General features: G+C 42.5%; 1 protein-coding gene and 1 long non-coding RNA gene across 2 annotated transcripts; one reads left to right on the plus strand and one right to left on the minus strand.

The window, feature by feature from the left end:
- The first annotated feature begins 1695 nt into the window (after positions 1-1695).
- LOC148655461 (protein BTG1-like) lies at positions 1696-7613 on the plus strand. The gene is made up of 2 exons (XM_088646138.1): positions 1696-2084; positions 4584-7613. Exons 1-2 carry the CDS (start codon positions 1940-1942, stop codon positions 4958-4960), a joined length of 522 nt encoding a protein of 173 aa, XP_088502264.1. The 5' UTR covers positions 1696-1939; the 3' UTR covers positions 4961-7613.
- A 2275-nt stretch (positions 7614-9888) lies between these two features.
- On the minus strand, positions 9889-15185 carry LOC148655462 (uncharacterized). The gene is made up of 3 exons (XR_015941288.1): positions 12142-15185; positions 11731-11824; positions 9889-10868 (listed from the first exon to the last, which is right to left on the minus strand). It is a non-coding gene; the product is annotated as an uncharacterized LOC148655462 (long non-coding RNA).
- Positions 15186-15403: the final 218 nt, after the last annotated feature.

The raw sequence follows: 15403 nt of genomic DNA on the forward strand, positions 1-15403 counted from the left end.
GTATCACAGCTTCACAGTTCCATTCTAATCCACAGTAAGAACATAAGAAAGGTTAGAAACTAGAAGAGGCCATTTGCCCATCTGGCATGCTTGGTAGTTAGAAGAGTATTGACGCCATTTCTTATAAGGGAGTCAGCTTCAAGCACATGGCTGGGGATCTTGTTCCATACTCCCTCAATTGTATGGGTAAAGAATACCCTGTGGCCTTGGTTTAAAATGTACTTGCATGGCGTTTTCATTAATGTCGTCCAGTTCATGTTTCATTGCTTACGCTGAATACGTCCACTGTGCTGAATCTGTCAGGGCCTTTGAGGATTTTGAACACTTGTATGAGGTTCCCTCGTGCTCTTCTTTGTTCAAGTCCACAATGTATTGCTTAACGGATGTATTCCACACTGCTCAAGGGGAATTCAGGAGACAATGCCTTGACACAATATACGTTTTTCAATGAAAATGTTTCTTATGGTGTTATGACTTCACATCCTGCTTGGTGTTAATTGCATAAATTAAAAAAAAAAACTAAAATATTTTTTACACTTGACTATATGTTGTGTACTTAATCAGGATTCATATATCCATAAGGAGCACGTTTATAATTTCTTCCGCAGTTATGAAATACGCTGATGCTCTGCGTTGACGACATCTTGTTTTTTTTTATTTTTGCTTTACAGACGTTTAATGCTGTTTATGTCGAATGTTATGTTGAAATTATGTTAATTTCACTCAGTCCTTTCACAAAGAAGGTCTGTGACGTCTGTCCCATTCATCGGCCCACATACTGTCCATACATATTCAATTTCTATTATCTCCGGGTCCCGTGAAGCCTTTTGACATTCAGCTCGTTCTGTGTGTACTACTTTAATTAGGAATTCATGAATACACTGGGAAAGCATTTATCAAAGGGACAAACATTTATCACTCACATTTAACACAGATCAACAGATCAGAATATGTTTCTGAATTTTAGAAAGTACACATATACATATAAAAAATAAATTTAGATCTCATAATCTAAAGTCTATTACCTAAAAGATAATACAAAAGAATGTTACAGCTCGCCCTTGAGGTATAATTTTAATGCCATTTGCATATGTAGAATGCACGTATTTCGTTTGCTAAAACGCATATAGACCAGAGACATATTTGATCGTAGAAAACTGAGACACAACGATAGGCTTATGTCTGGCGTGTATACTGTATGTCACTGAATTTCATCGCCATTGTCTCGTAGGGAAATCGGAGAAGCAGCCGGGTAACATCGAATATCAGGAAATCGCTGTTTGTAAACGACAGGAGAGCATTCTTTTCGTGTGGCGTATTTGTTTTGGTGTTTTTTTTCTCAGTCGCTAGTTAAAGAAACTCGGCCGATGGCTGCTGGGAAGAAAGCAGGTTATCGGTGAATAACAACATGGCCGGACAGCTAGTTAGTTTAAGAAACTCGGCCGATCGTTGCTAGGAAGAAAACAGGTTATCGGTGAACAACCACAACATGGCCGGACAGCCCGCTCCCTGCTGACCCGCGGCGCAGCATTAATCCCCACCCGCCAGCTCACGGTTTATTTTGGGATAGAAGACGCAATGCTCACTACAGCTCCGCCTCTCGTCGTGGCGTCTCTCCCTGCGCTGCCCGGATAGGCTTGGCCGCCCAGCTGTTGCGGGACGTCAGGGCCGGGGGCCGGCCACTATAAAGCAGCCTGCCCTGCAAGCCCGAGTCTTCTGTTTACCAACACAGCGACCCCGTTCCGCGCATGATCTCCCTGGCAAACTTTCCAACCTCGGGAAATAAGTGCCCTGCGCGGTGCAACCCGCTCTCGGACAGCAGCAGGAGGAGGAGGACCTGCGCTCGGCTTGGAGAGGACAGCGGTAGCAGGAAGAGGACCTGCGCTCGGCTTGGAGAGGACGGGGTCCCAGTGAACCCGGGACGGCGCCTCCGCTCCTGATGCACCCCCTGTGCGCGCGGGCCAGCATGCTGCCGGAGATCAGCGCGGCCGCGAGCTTCCTGTCGCACCTGCTGCGCGCCCGGGGGCTCGTGAGCGACCGGCAGCTGCAGACCTTCAGCCAGAGCCTGCAGGACCTGCTGGCGGGTAAGGGCCGGGCCGGGCCGGATCCGGACCGAACCGGGCCCGGGGCTCGGCTCTCCGGCGCACAAGCCACGCCGACGTGGCGCGTCCACTGCCGCAGGGAGACGGCGCGGCGCCGAGCTTGTCGGTGGAGTCCGAGTCAAGCCTGCTTTGCGGTTCGCCCGTGTGGATAGTGGTAGTGTCAGCGGTGCCTGCAGCAGTGGAGGCCCGGCCCGTCCCCCCGGGAACAGCGCACAACCACGTTGTGGTCCACCGTGTGCGTGTCCGTCCGTCCCGGTCGCCCCGGCTCGGCCCGGGCTGTGGCGGTGCAGTGTCTCTCCGGAGCCGGGGCGGGCTCGGTGCGCTGCTTCCGGACCAGCAGACCAGACCAGAAAGGAGCAGAAGTTATAAAAATGAACCGTCGATCATAGATGTTACTTTTTCTTTGTGAATACTAGTGAGACTGGATTGACAATTCCGTCAATACTTAGCTCACCGATTGACAAAATCTAAAACAAGGAGGTTTAATAGTACCGGAGGACCCTTTTAATAATCCAGACGGAAGCAGTTTTTAAGAATTAAAATGTCAGGTTATTGTTTAAGTAGCCCTTTATTTACCAGAGTTTCTCTATGGTTAAGACGCGACTGGCCATTTTGTGTTTGATCTGGAAATAAGAGAAGTGGATTAATATTACGGCAATGTTTTTTTTTCCTCACTGTAATTTCACGGTTGTGAGCTATACAGCTCTGGAGAGACTGCGGGATGTCGTTGTTATATTGCTGTAATTGCTGAATTAGCCTGTGCCCCGAGCCGAGCAGCTTGTTGTGTCGCATCAGGTGTTTATTTCAGAATCGACGGAGGACCGAGAAACTGGAATGAAACTAGAGGCTAAATTGATGACGCATGAGTTTATTTAGCCGCTGCGGTGGGTTTTTCCTGATTACGAAATCGAAATGTAATAACGCGTGAAACTGAATTCCCAGCTCAGGCTCAAGCTACTTTGATTTTTGTTTCAGAAGGTTGCTCGGTTTCGCTGGCACAAGTGTCCCGAGCAAGCTCGGCCATATTTATCGTAACCTGGCATTAGGGGACATTTTCGGCCGCCTTGATTGTTTGAAGACTTCTACAGAAAGCCGCCCCGTTTTCACCCCGCTCTTGAACGTGTAGCAAGCTTATATGTGTTTAGGATTGACAAATGAGCCCAGAGGCCGCGGCAGGAGGGTTAGGGTTAATAATATTGATCACACGAACGCGGAACCCTGTGCTTCCGCTCATGTCTCCTCGATTGCGCAGATAAGTAGAAAAGTTGTGATCCCGTCTGTAAACTGCTTCGTCGGCAGAAATCAAGCCACCCTCCCTCCAAACCTTTAAGACGAGCTTAATGTACCTAGATACGTTTTTTTAAACGGTTCTCTGAAATGTAGTACACAATTTGCCTGGAGCAGTTTGCACCCTGTTAGTATTAGCGTTATTTACAGACGCGTTTATGGACTGACTGTTTATCTGTGTGGTGTTTAGATGTATAGGCTTTGACCCTTTGTAAAAAATGTAGCATATTTTCTTTTGGGGTCGTTGTACAGTGAGATTAATTTTTTGAAAGGCGTTACTGCTCCCTAAAGGAGTTCCTGGAATTCAGTGCAGCCTTTGCCTTTCTGGTAGTTCGGTTTTCGAGGTTGGTTTCCGAAGGTGCAGCCAGCAGCAAAGGCCCAGTAAAGACTGTATTGCTCACAGGGGTGCATGTCTGTGAAGACAATCCATGGTGAGAGTTTCAGGCAGTAGGCGAACGGTTTCCATTCGAGATGAGGAGCTCCCTTTTTAATTTATGCTTTCTGTGTTAGTCACAGTTAGCCCTCTCTTGTCAGGGCTAACTGGCAGGTGTACATTCAGTGCAAATTCTTTCAAATTGTAGTGTGTTTCTGTAGTTATGCTTGTGTAGTTTTTATTCTTGTATATAAGTTTCATTTGTATTATTGTATATCGCTTTCCAGTGCAGTTGGCAGGCTATCAGTAAATAAAAAACTATTTGTACTTAATCAGAAATCACTTTAAGACATGTATAAGAGAGTCAGGCTTGGGGAATTTAATCATTGCGTTCTTTCTGGACATGCGCTCTGTTAAAAATGCACGTGGGCTTTCTCATACCTGATGAAAGCACCATTGCTCACCTCTCTTATAGACGAAAGCCAGCTCAGACAGTCCTTGTTTGCTGTGTGTTTTTGCAGTATCCCGTCGTGGTAAAATGAGTCGCAACTGAAATTGATTTTTAAAAAATGGGGAGTTTTTGTACCTACGACCACAAAACAAAGTTGCGAATTCAACCTTTAACCTGATTCAGAAGTCCAAAAGGAATTGCCTGCGGTGTCCTCTGCCGCTGAAGACCTGTGAAGATTCTTGTTCAGATTTAATTAATAACATTCAAGGTGTGGGGCGGAGAGAGCTGGCTTTATTTTCCTCGTGTGGCAGCAGTAACTGGGCGGGCAGCGTTATCCCGATCAAGAGCGTCTCCTCTCCTCTCTTCACAGAGCAGTACAAGCACCACTGGTTCCCCGACAGGCCCTGCAAGGGCTCCGGCTACCGCTGCATCCGCATCAACCACAAGATGGACCCACTGGTGGGCAGGGCGGGCCAGCGGGTCGGGCTCAGCGCGCAGCAGCTCTTCCGGCTCCTGCCCAGCGAGCTCACGCTCTGGGTGGACCCCTTTGAGGTGTCCTACCGCATCGGGGAAGACGGGTCGATCTGCGTGCTCTACGAGTCGCCGCCGGCCGGTGGCAGCGGCGCCCAGGGCCCCGCAGGCGGCGGACTGGCCATGGCGGACAGTCGGATCAGCTGCAAGGAGGAGCTGCTGCTGGGAGGGGCCAGTCCCTCCAAATCCTACGCCATGATGACGGTGTCCGGCTAGCGGCTCCGCCTGACGGGGGAGATGCCAGCTGAAGAGAACTCGGAGGTTTTGTGACTTTCTGAGGGCTCCCTTGGGGAGAGGATCATGGACTCTCGTGGTGCAGCTATGAAGATCTAAGATGCAGCTTTCGTGGTGTTGAGGGGGGGTGGGGGGGTATTGCCTAATTGCCACAATTGTAGACTTTGCACTTTGGTACGTCGTCTTTTGTAAGGAATTCATTGCAGCATATTGCTATACCTTTATTTGTCGAGAAATCTATTTTTTAAAGAAAACGGGTTTAAAAATCCTGCAGGTATTCTGTACTGTGGTCAGAGAGTGACCCCATCGCTCCTAGATGCTTCAACTAGTCATTGAAGAACCTCTTTTTCCTGTGCAGTACGTAAACCACAGATGGTCATTTGTACCTGGGACAAATTGGACTTCGCTTTTGTCTTTAGTTACAGAATACTGTCAATCAGAAATGTTCCTTGTGTATATAAGATTGCTATAGATTAAATTCTGCCATGATTTATGAAGATGGTGCATTTTTCAGCAGTTCTGTTACTCTGAGATTTAATACCAGTTCTTTTCATGCCCGTATGTCAGCATACCTGTAACCCTGATTTTAAATCTAGTTCAGAAGTCCAGTGTGCATCTCCCACCTCTTTGTGTGTTGGTGTTCCCCTTAACCCGGGTAGAGTGAAGTGTTATGGTTACTTGAGTGCACTTGGACCTCCAGACTGTGGAACAGGTTAGTAGTCCTTACCTTCCATATAGTAGAATTGTTTTAACCTTTACCTTTTACTTAGGAAAATGGGCCAGGCTTGACAAAACAACTTACTATTACTATACAATCCATTCGTAAATTTGTTGTATTGTTCCTTCTAGTTGGGGATTTAGTTGTATTTTAGGGTTTCTGTTTTGCTTAATATTCCTCTGTTTCCAATTTGAAATAAACTCCTCCTCTCCCTGCGAGATACACAGAGATTGGCTTTTCACGGGGTAGAGCTCTTGTAGTGGAGTGATTGTTTGAGGTGCTGCAGGAAAGTTTAAAGTCAAATTGCCACGAAAGCAGGATGTTTTCAGTCAGTGCTGTACACAACTCTCTTCTTCCTGTGCATGCACTCGGGGTAGGAGAGAGCTGGGGGTTGAGTGCAGTAGAAGGGGCTCCTGCTGCAGGGTTTCTTTAACAGTGGGCTGTGTTCTCAGGCTGCCTTGTTCAGGCACCAGTGAGAGCAGAGAGGAGGGGCTGGCAGAGAGCCAGGCTCCAGGGTTTCATCACACTTCTGAGTCACTGTCATGTGCGGGACAAATTTGTGTAGGAGGTGCATGAAGAGCTATATTTGTGAGGGCTGTTTTCCTCATTTTATTTCACTGTTTCGCTGGGTGGCTACACTAATGTGAGCCCTGGGCCCCTTTGAGACATTAATGAAGGTGTTTGGTCTTCTTCTGTCGCTGAAGTGCATCTGTTTAGACTGTGAATTCTCGGACAGAATGTATGGTGCCACATTCCACACCCCTTGGTCAGAAGTGTCAGCCTTTGGCCAGATAAGGGCAGCTATGACCTGGCTTTTCTTATAACTGCACTGATTGTAGTGAGCATTCAGCAGGCACTGAGCTTGTTCTTTTCCCTCTTAATATAATATAAAAATGTCTGCAATAACCAATGTGAAACTGGGATCTCTAGGAAAAACGCTATAGCAACAAGTTGGGTTTTGGGTACTTTTCGAAGTTTCTAACAATGACTTCAGCAGTCAGTGGCAAATGTTTCCGTACCTGTGATTATTAGTCCTGTGTTCAAGACAATACTCCTACTGAAGCCTGTGCTACAGCCTGCCTTAAATGGTGACAGAAAAGATGGCACAAGTAGCATAAGTTGTAGGCTACAGATCCAAATGGGGGGGGGGGGGACTTTTAAAGAAATCTATATTGGACACTTGCTTTAGTGCTGTTATTATGGGATTAATTTTCTTTTGGAGATTTTTTTCTTACATCTGTAAATGTTAAATCACTTTTACTTTACATTGTTAACCTGCTCAAGTTGAATATAGTAGGGATTTATAACTGATTAATATAAAATTTAAATGTGGACTGTTATAAACGCATTGGTTTATTGACCATGAATATGCAAACATGCTATCCATTCCGAATTGAGACCTAAAAATATCTTGACAGGGCTCTTAACAGGCATAATGTATTTTCATTTATGGTAAAAGGTTTAACCTGTCCATCTTTCCTAAATGTACATTAAAAAGTATTAATGCAGTTGTGTATGGTTGTAGAGTTATGTCGGTTTCACTTTTGGATGTAGAGGTCATGGCATATACCACCTACTCATTTCAAGTGCTCTGTAACCTGATTTTTGAGATGTTGCCAAACTCAAGCCATAGGGGCCAATGTTGTCAATGCATTGTGCTAGCAAGGACCAAAGTAAGTTATTTTGGTAAATCTGGGTAATTTTCATGATCTTTGAATCTTGTCTGTTTTTTTTTTAAACTAAACTAGTTAAGACAAAGCATTTCTTCCTTGTGAACTGTCTGTTTTTATTTTCTTAGATATGTTGTGAACTGCTGTAAATTTGTACAGTTCAATGTAAATTGTGAGAAAGTTGTACAGATTTCTATATTTTGGAAGAGATTTTTTTCCTCTGTAATAAAACTTTCATATCTTCGCATTTTTGTGGTGCATCTGATCTTTTTTTTTTAACCCACACTTTTTATCCACTCTGAAGGGGTCATTTTGTCCTTGTGGATATATAACATCAAAAGCATTCTGAAAACATTTAATACCAGGTCGTTTACAGTCCTTTTTGCTTCTCTGAAGAATACTTCAGACCTTTTGAAAACCTAGGATACAAATGAGAGGAGTCCATTTTGCACATCTATCCAGTGTGGTTGCTCGTAGGTAATTGAAGCAAGTATCTCATCTAGCTATTTCCTGAGGAAACTCAGTAACTTAGCTCAGTAGCTTGTTCCAGTCTTTCACGACCTCTTGTATAAAAAAATAAATAAAAATCTGTCTCCTGTTCTCAGTTTTAGATGCATTTCCATGTAGTTTATACTGGTATTCTGTGATTTGTATTCACTGTTGATTCTGTGAAGTCCATTCAGTTGAGTCAACCTTCAGAATTCAGAAGTCAGCTTGGTGCATTTTGCAATCATGAATCTGGCCTTGTTGGTCTTTGCCGTTGAAGACGAAGACCAGCTTGCACTCTACAAAGATTCAGGTCTTTATAGGGTGTCTGTGTGCAACATTTAAGCCCAGGATTATATCAGTTTGCTTTTCTATTGACTAATTTCAAAACCGCACTCTTTTTAGGTAACGTGGTCACATGGAGTTCTAAATGAAGTCTTAGTACAGTATTATACAATTTTAACAACATCCCTGTTGGCTGTCACTTAAAATGCCATTATTTTCTAAGTTAGTCTAATTTTGCTGTAACTATAATTTGTATAAGTTTGGCAGTAACTGAAGTAAGCAGATTGGTCAGTAGTTTTTTTGGTTCAGGTATGTTGCCCTCTTTATGAACTGGTTTTCCATATTCATTCTCAGAATTGTTGGCGACAGCTTCCATGCTAAGTAAGTTAAATATTCCAGCTAGGAGGTTCATTTGGGGAAAATGGCCTCGGGCCCTGCTGATTCATTACTTTTTAACTGTCATAACCGCTGTAGAACTTCAGTGCCAGTATATTAAAATTTGATCCAATACTGATACTTTAGATATTATGTAGAGTATGTTATTGATGTCTTGTAAGGTGAAACCTTTTTATTTTCACATCATAAAATATGTGGGTAATCGGACTTTACGCTGTGCAGCTCAGTGAGACCACTGAATGTGTTCTGGGAATGTTGACAGCAGGAATCTCGCAATGTGAAAATGCTAGGGTGTACAGGGTCCATCTGTTCACCATTTCTCCAGCCAAACTACTAACTGACAGGAAGCACCTGTGATCTGACCAGAGCCAGTCAACCATATGCAATGATTAAATAACGAGATTGTCACATTGAGGGACCCCCAATGGGCTGTTTCTGCACAGCAAAAGTTAGTTGCAGATACAGCTGGGTTTTGTGGAAAACACAGGTCCCGAGTGTGAAACTTGACATGATTCATTGTGACCAGGCTAAAACAGCTGAACATTAACATGGAAGAATTTCTCCTGTATACTGAGGTCTTCTGCCAATTCCCACATCTGCGTCTCTTTGACAATTGTTGAATAAGTCATACGGAAGGAATCACAAGAGGTTGGTTAGGTGGAGGTAACACCATTAAAGTCATCCTTAAGGCATGGTCTTTTCTCGATGATGGAATTCTCACTCCCTAGAGTGTACTTGCTGTCTGCATGGCAATCGCCCTATCGACAAAATAGTTCTGAATTTTATTCACACTGAGTATTTTCAATGTGTGACTATTCTTTTTGTAAGCTCCTAATTTAAAACAATCTTAGATGAACTTGGTTCACAGTTATGACCTTTGCATCAGCTGGAAGAAAATAAAAAAAAACAGTACCAGTGACTGGATCAAATGCTACAGCGGTGAATCCCCTTCTCCAAAGGTCCAAATTGTTACTTTAGGGCAAAACAATGATGATGGTGGTTCTGAACCTCAGAAATTGCTACAACTTTGATAATTACAGAACCCAATCAACTTTTAGGAGCTAAAAGCAATGGCAAATATCTGCCTCAAAAACATTTCAAATAAGAAATCCTGTGGAATAAAAAACGCAAAGGACAGGTATCCACTAAAACCAAACTTTGTAACCCCTGAAATATAACCGGAGTCAGAGTGGATTTCAGAACCTTTTTTCAATAACCATTCTAACCAATCTTAAAATAATGTAATGAACAAAACTGTAGAATGTTAATATATCCGTTTATCCTGAATCCAGATTTTCAGATCAGGTTTCAAGATTTAAATAGATGAAACGAATCTGCCTCTCAAGTTGCCTTTTCTACAAAAACACAATTCAGCTTAAACCTTTACACCTTGAGTGGCAGTGTCGTAATAAATATGAATTGTACAATAAATGAAAATGTGTCTCTTGAATGTTAATTTATTTTCAGTGACTCATTTCAGTGACATTTAAAAAAGGAAGTTTTATTTTCTTGAAAAAGCAAAGCAGTGTGTGAGATTCCTAGCAAAACAGCAGGAAAAAAAATGAAAACAATTGTATTCCCTTAAAAATGTTTCAGAGGAAAATGAGTGCAGTCACATTTCAAATCCATTGTGTAACATAGTCATAGACACACAGACATTACTATAATTTAGATTGGCACGAGAGTCCTGAAATCTCGCACACGAATACGACTGATTCAAAATGTGAAAATAAGTAAAATAATTTGACTTTTTTTAATGGAGATTATAAAATTAAAAAAAGAATTTCCCAAGGAAAATACATTTTGCACTGAATTGTGTGGAAGGATCATGACCTGACATACGGTAGGTACCTTCTGTCTTTGGTTTTGTGCTATTAAAGCGTCTGTAGTCAAGCCCAAATCAAGCTGCTTTTTAAGCAGGCATGCCCTGGCAATGTCACGAAATCCAGTTAAACTGGGGTGGCAGTTATGCAAAATAACTTAAAGCTTTGCAGCTGTCTTAATTACAGTGTTTTTCAGGTGTTGCTGCCAGGGTTTTTTTTCCCTGAAAGCTAATGTAACGCTTCTAGGCCTGAAAATTGTTTTCATTCGTTTGAGATTCTTTTGAATAGATTTGGACTTTTACTCCGTCTGGTTTATGCAGTTCTCTTCTCTTCACAACAATACTGCGGGCGAAACAATCGTAGCCGAGCCCCTCTTGGCTCCTGACACAGAGAGAGGGACTACAAAGGGAAAGAGGCCGCAAAAATCAATTGTGTCCTCTTCTGTGATGTCGTTCAGTAGCCTGAGGCCATTGTCATTAGTCTGCTGAACACGCATCACCTTGATCTTGTCTCTGTTCAAGAAGGAGAGAGGAACGGTTTGCCATTTTAAAACTCTTGAAAGTGGTTTTAACATATACAATAAATATCTACCTCCCCAAGTTGCACAATGAACCAAAAATGTAAATAAGGCTAAAAATTAATTGTCAGTCTTCACGGAGGAGGGTAACTTTCTTTAGTCCTTCACAAGCTGCCTTCTAGAAATAGCAAACCTTTGATCTGGACTCTATATGTACAGGTACAGGCAGTCCGGTGGCACAGTGGTTAACATTGCTACCTGTTGTCCTAGGTTAAGTTCTGGACCTGGATTGCTATCTGTGTGGAGTTCGTTTGTTCTCCCCGTGTTTGTAGGATTTTCCTCCCACAGTTCCAGAAACATACTAGTAGGTTAATTTGCTTCTGAGAAAATTGGCCCTGGTGTGTCTGTGCGTCTGCCCTGCAATGGATTGGTGAGCTTTGCGTCAGCTGCTTGCTAAAATAGGTTCTGGCTCCTCCACAATCCTGAATTTGCAAAAGCGGCTAGAAGATGCATGTACACTAAAAAAGTATATTTTAAAGCCTACCATATTATGATCACATTTCTCTAATGGTTTTATCACTTGTCTTCCTCAGTGCATCTTGATTATTTGTCATTTAGACATTCTTCCTTGTAGGTGATCTAGCGAACATTAATCAGGAAGCAGTCTGTCTTTTCACTTTTCTCTTGTTTTATTTATTTTTCTTAAAATCAATTTTTGGTCTGAGAAAGTCTTAGAAATGCCTCTGCCTTACAGAGCAGTTGCTGAGAGTTATTTTCACTTAAGTAGAATCAAATAAAGAGAAACAAAATCACAGGATAGTGTAGCTTTAGACATAGAATAGAACATGACAATGTACATGTCCAGTGGGGGTGTCCGGTCCTGGTCCTGCAAGGCTGGTCAGTGTGTCTGCAGGTTATCTAGATCCCCTCAAAGTAGAAGCATCTGAAGAGCTGGAAGAAGTGGTTAAATTAACCCCATCAATCCAATAATGAGCTGATTTACGATGTTTTTAAAACATAAAGAGGAAGTGAAATTCCAGATCCTATAATCCTACATCTAATATCTCTCCCCCTAAGAAGGAGGTGAAATTCCAGATCCTATAATCCTACATCTAATATCTCTCCCCCTAAGAAGGAGGTGAAATTCCAGATCCCATAATCCTACTCATAATATCTCTCCTCCTATTTGTGCTTCTGCCTCCCTCACTCACCCTCACAGATACCCCCTGAGTCACCCCCACTTCTCCCTCGCAGACCCCCTTACTCACCCTGACAGCAGCTCCCTGGCTCATTCCTCATGAAGAAAGGGCGGTCCAGTCTTCAAGGGCAGGCTGCCGTTCCCTCGCCAAGGGCAGTTACGCCAAATATGTTTCAATTAGTTTTGTCTCCCTGTCTTATTAATTAGGATGTGTCTGAACTGCTAAAAGTCTGTTAAGAGATGAGTTGGAATGAAAACCTGCAAATACACTGACTCTCCAGGTCCAGGATTGCCCATTCTTGATGCAGGGTGATTAAGGAGAGTGCGTTATCTTCTACCACTGATCCTAACCATGTGGACAACAGGTTTTTATGTTGGCACATTTTTCTCCGACTGTAGGTAATGTAGGGAAGCAGTAAAAGGCATATAGTATGTCGGGATGTATAGTAAAGGTATAGAATATTAATCAGGGGATTTTATGTTACTTAACTTCTATAATGCAACAGAATCAGTTCAGAAAAGATCTACTAGATTTAATGGAATGTCCTTTACTGACAGGCTATAATAATATATATATATTAACTTTAACAGAGAATACTATGAGAAGACCTGATTCACGTATTCAAAATCATCAAAGTCATTGATAAAGTCAACTCAAATGGCTTCTGTGTGTGTCAGTTAGCTTTCATAGCTAAATAACCTGGGATGATGCCTGATTGCACTGCCATTCTGGTGTCATACAATTAAAATGTTTGTTTCATCTATCTTTTGGTTTGTTTATTATAAAAGTGTTTTTGGAATTTGATGTTTGGTGAAGGCCAAGAAGCTATACTATCCTCTCATATGTGATTATTTTATAAATCTGTGCCAAAGGCTGCTGGTATTGTTGGGCCAGAGCCTTGTTTCCTCAGATTTGACTTTCTAAACGTGTTTGGAAGAGATGACTCAACACCAGAGCAGCTACAATGGAGAAACTGAAAAACAAAATCTAAAATCGAAAGAAAGGTACAAAAGACAATGGGACATAAGATGCTCAAGAAACTAACTATCAAGAAATGAAATAATTATGATTTAAACATTTAAGTACTTTCACTTGTCTGCTACTTCACAAAAAGAATATTACAGTGGCTTCAACAGCATCATTTATTTGTGTTTCTTGAGACAGCACTTTATCCACTGAATGATTCCAGTATTTTCATCAACTTAAAATTAATAAAATATGTTCATAAGCTTTTCAGACTTAATAAAAAAACGATTTCATTATTGTATTGGATGTATCCTGTTTAGACAGTAAAATACATTAAATTGATTATTATTATTATTGGATCCTTTTCTCAAAATCCTCACTAACTTTTTGGTTCCTATCTGTTTCTGTTATCTATACATGTGGTATAATTTATTAAGGTACACTAATCAGGTACCTGATAAGATTTTCACACAGAAAGTATGCTTGTGGAAAAAAAAACAATAAAATATCAGAGAGATGTTCAAGATTGACATTTTGGAGTTTAGGATTTGGAGTGTCCAATAAAGTTGGAGTTATTACAGTGAATTGTATCTAAAATAAGAAAATAACGTTGTTGTAAATGATATAGCTGTTTCCTGAATGGAGTCCGGCTCTCTCAGCCCGAGTCTGAGTCTGTGATGGCAGCAGAGATTGAGGAGGAACTGAAGGTCCTGCAAAGTGGCTTTAAGATCTATTTCCAGCTGACTGCTAGTAAATGATGCTGCAAGTCAGCTGATACCTGGTTGTTGTTGTTGCTGCTGTGTTGCTTTTGTTCTGTGCTAACTGAAAACCCAACATATGTTCAGAATGGCTCAGCTGTTTCCTGTTGTTGAGCCGTGAAGACACCGCAAAGTGCTTGCTTCACACAAATGAGTGCACAGTATGAGCGAGATGGAGATGGAGAGAGAGATAGTGGGTTGTCTGTGGGGAAGCATATACAGTACTTAGACAACAGCTACCGATAGCATGTGCAGATATGGAGACTCAGAAAAACAACAACACTGAATGTTATGTATCTGGCCTGTCTGGTAGTTAGTAGTAAATTTCTCCAAGGATCTTATCCAGCCATTTCCTGAAAGAAGCCAGGATACCAGTTTTAACAGCAGGACCTCAGTTTGTTCCAGACTACCACATCCTTTCCGGTTAAGAAATATCGTTTTTGGTTTTCAACGTTCTTCCACGTAGTTTCCACTTGTGCTCTCTGGTTCATGATCCCTCGGTCATTCTGGTGCGTTTTATCATTTCCTTGTATCAAGTTCCCAATTATTGACTAATAAGGTTCAGTTTATTGGACTGTCAACATAGGTCATTCGCTTAGCCCCTGGTATGTACTGCACATGGTTACACTTCTCTGGACTGATTCCACAGCAGCAGGTTCTTATCTATCTTGTGGTGACAAATGTTGTACACAATATTATAAATGACGACTAGCGTGTCATACAATTTTAGCATGCCTTGAGTTAAAGTCTATGCTTTTATATGAAGCAATATGTTATTTGCTTTTTATTTGCTTTCCCACATTGCCTAGAACAGTAGAACAGTTTTGACAAAAGCACAAACTCGATCCTATGGATTCATCGGAAGCATCAGCAAAACAAGAATCAGAGGAGACTGAAGTGGGAACTAGATGGAAATGCGTTTAAGACAGAGTACAGGGGACCCTTTCATACACAAAGGGTGGTCGAAGTATGAAACAACAATCTGACATTTGTTGAAGCCAATACCCTGACTTCTTTCAAAAGACCACTGGATGATTTCTTGTGAATCAATTATCTACGGGAAAAAAAGCAAGCGGTTGGCACAGCACTGGGGCCCTGGGTTCAATTCCAGACCTGGGGTGCTATCTGTGTAGAGTTTGTGTGATAGGATAAGATCACTTTATTGGCCATATACATTTTCTTGCATTAGGAATTTGTCTTTTCGCAGACCCCAGCTTGCTCTCCATGAGACACACAGACAGGGAGAGATGCCTGGGGTCAGAGCACAAGGTCAGCCATTATACGGTGCCCCTGGAGTAGTTGGGGTTAAGGGCCTTGCTCAGGGGTCTGATGGAGTAGGATTCCTCTGCTGGCCACGGGATACGAACCGGCAGCCTTCCAGCCACAGGCGCAGATCCTGAGCCACAGTGCCACCACTCCACCATATGTGTTTACATGGGTTTCCTCCAGGTGCTCTGGTTTCATCCCACAGTCCCAAGATATATGGACAGTATTTGTCCTGTAGGTTGATTGGCTTCTGGGAAAACTGGCCCTGGTATGAGTGTATGCATGTTTGTGTCTGTGTGTGCCCTGCAATGGACTGGCGTCCCATCCAGGGTGTACCCTGC

Source organism: Lepisosteus platostomus, chromosome 9, assembly GCF_059453375.1.
Source record: "Lepisosteus platostomus isolate fLepPlt1 chromosome 9, fLepPlt1.hap1, whole genome shotgun sequence".
Lineage (NCBI taxonomy): Eukaryota > Metazoa > Chordata > Actinopteri > Semionotiformes > Lepisosteidae > Lepisosteus > Lepisosteus platostomus.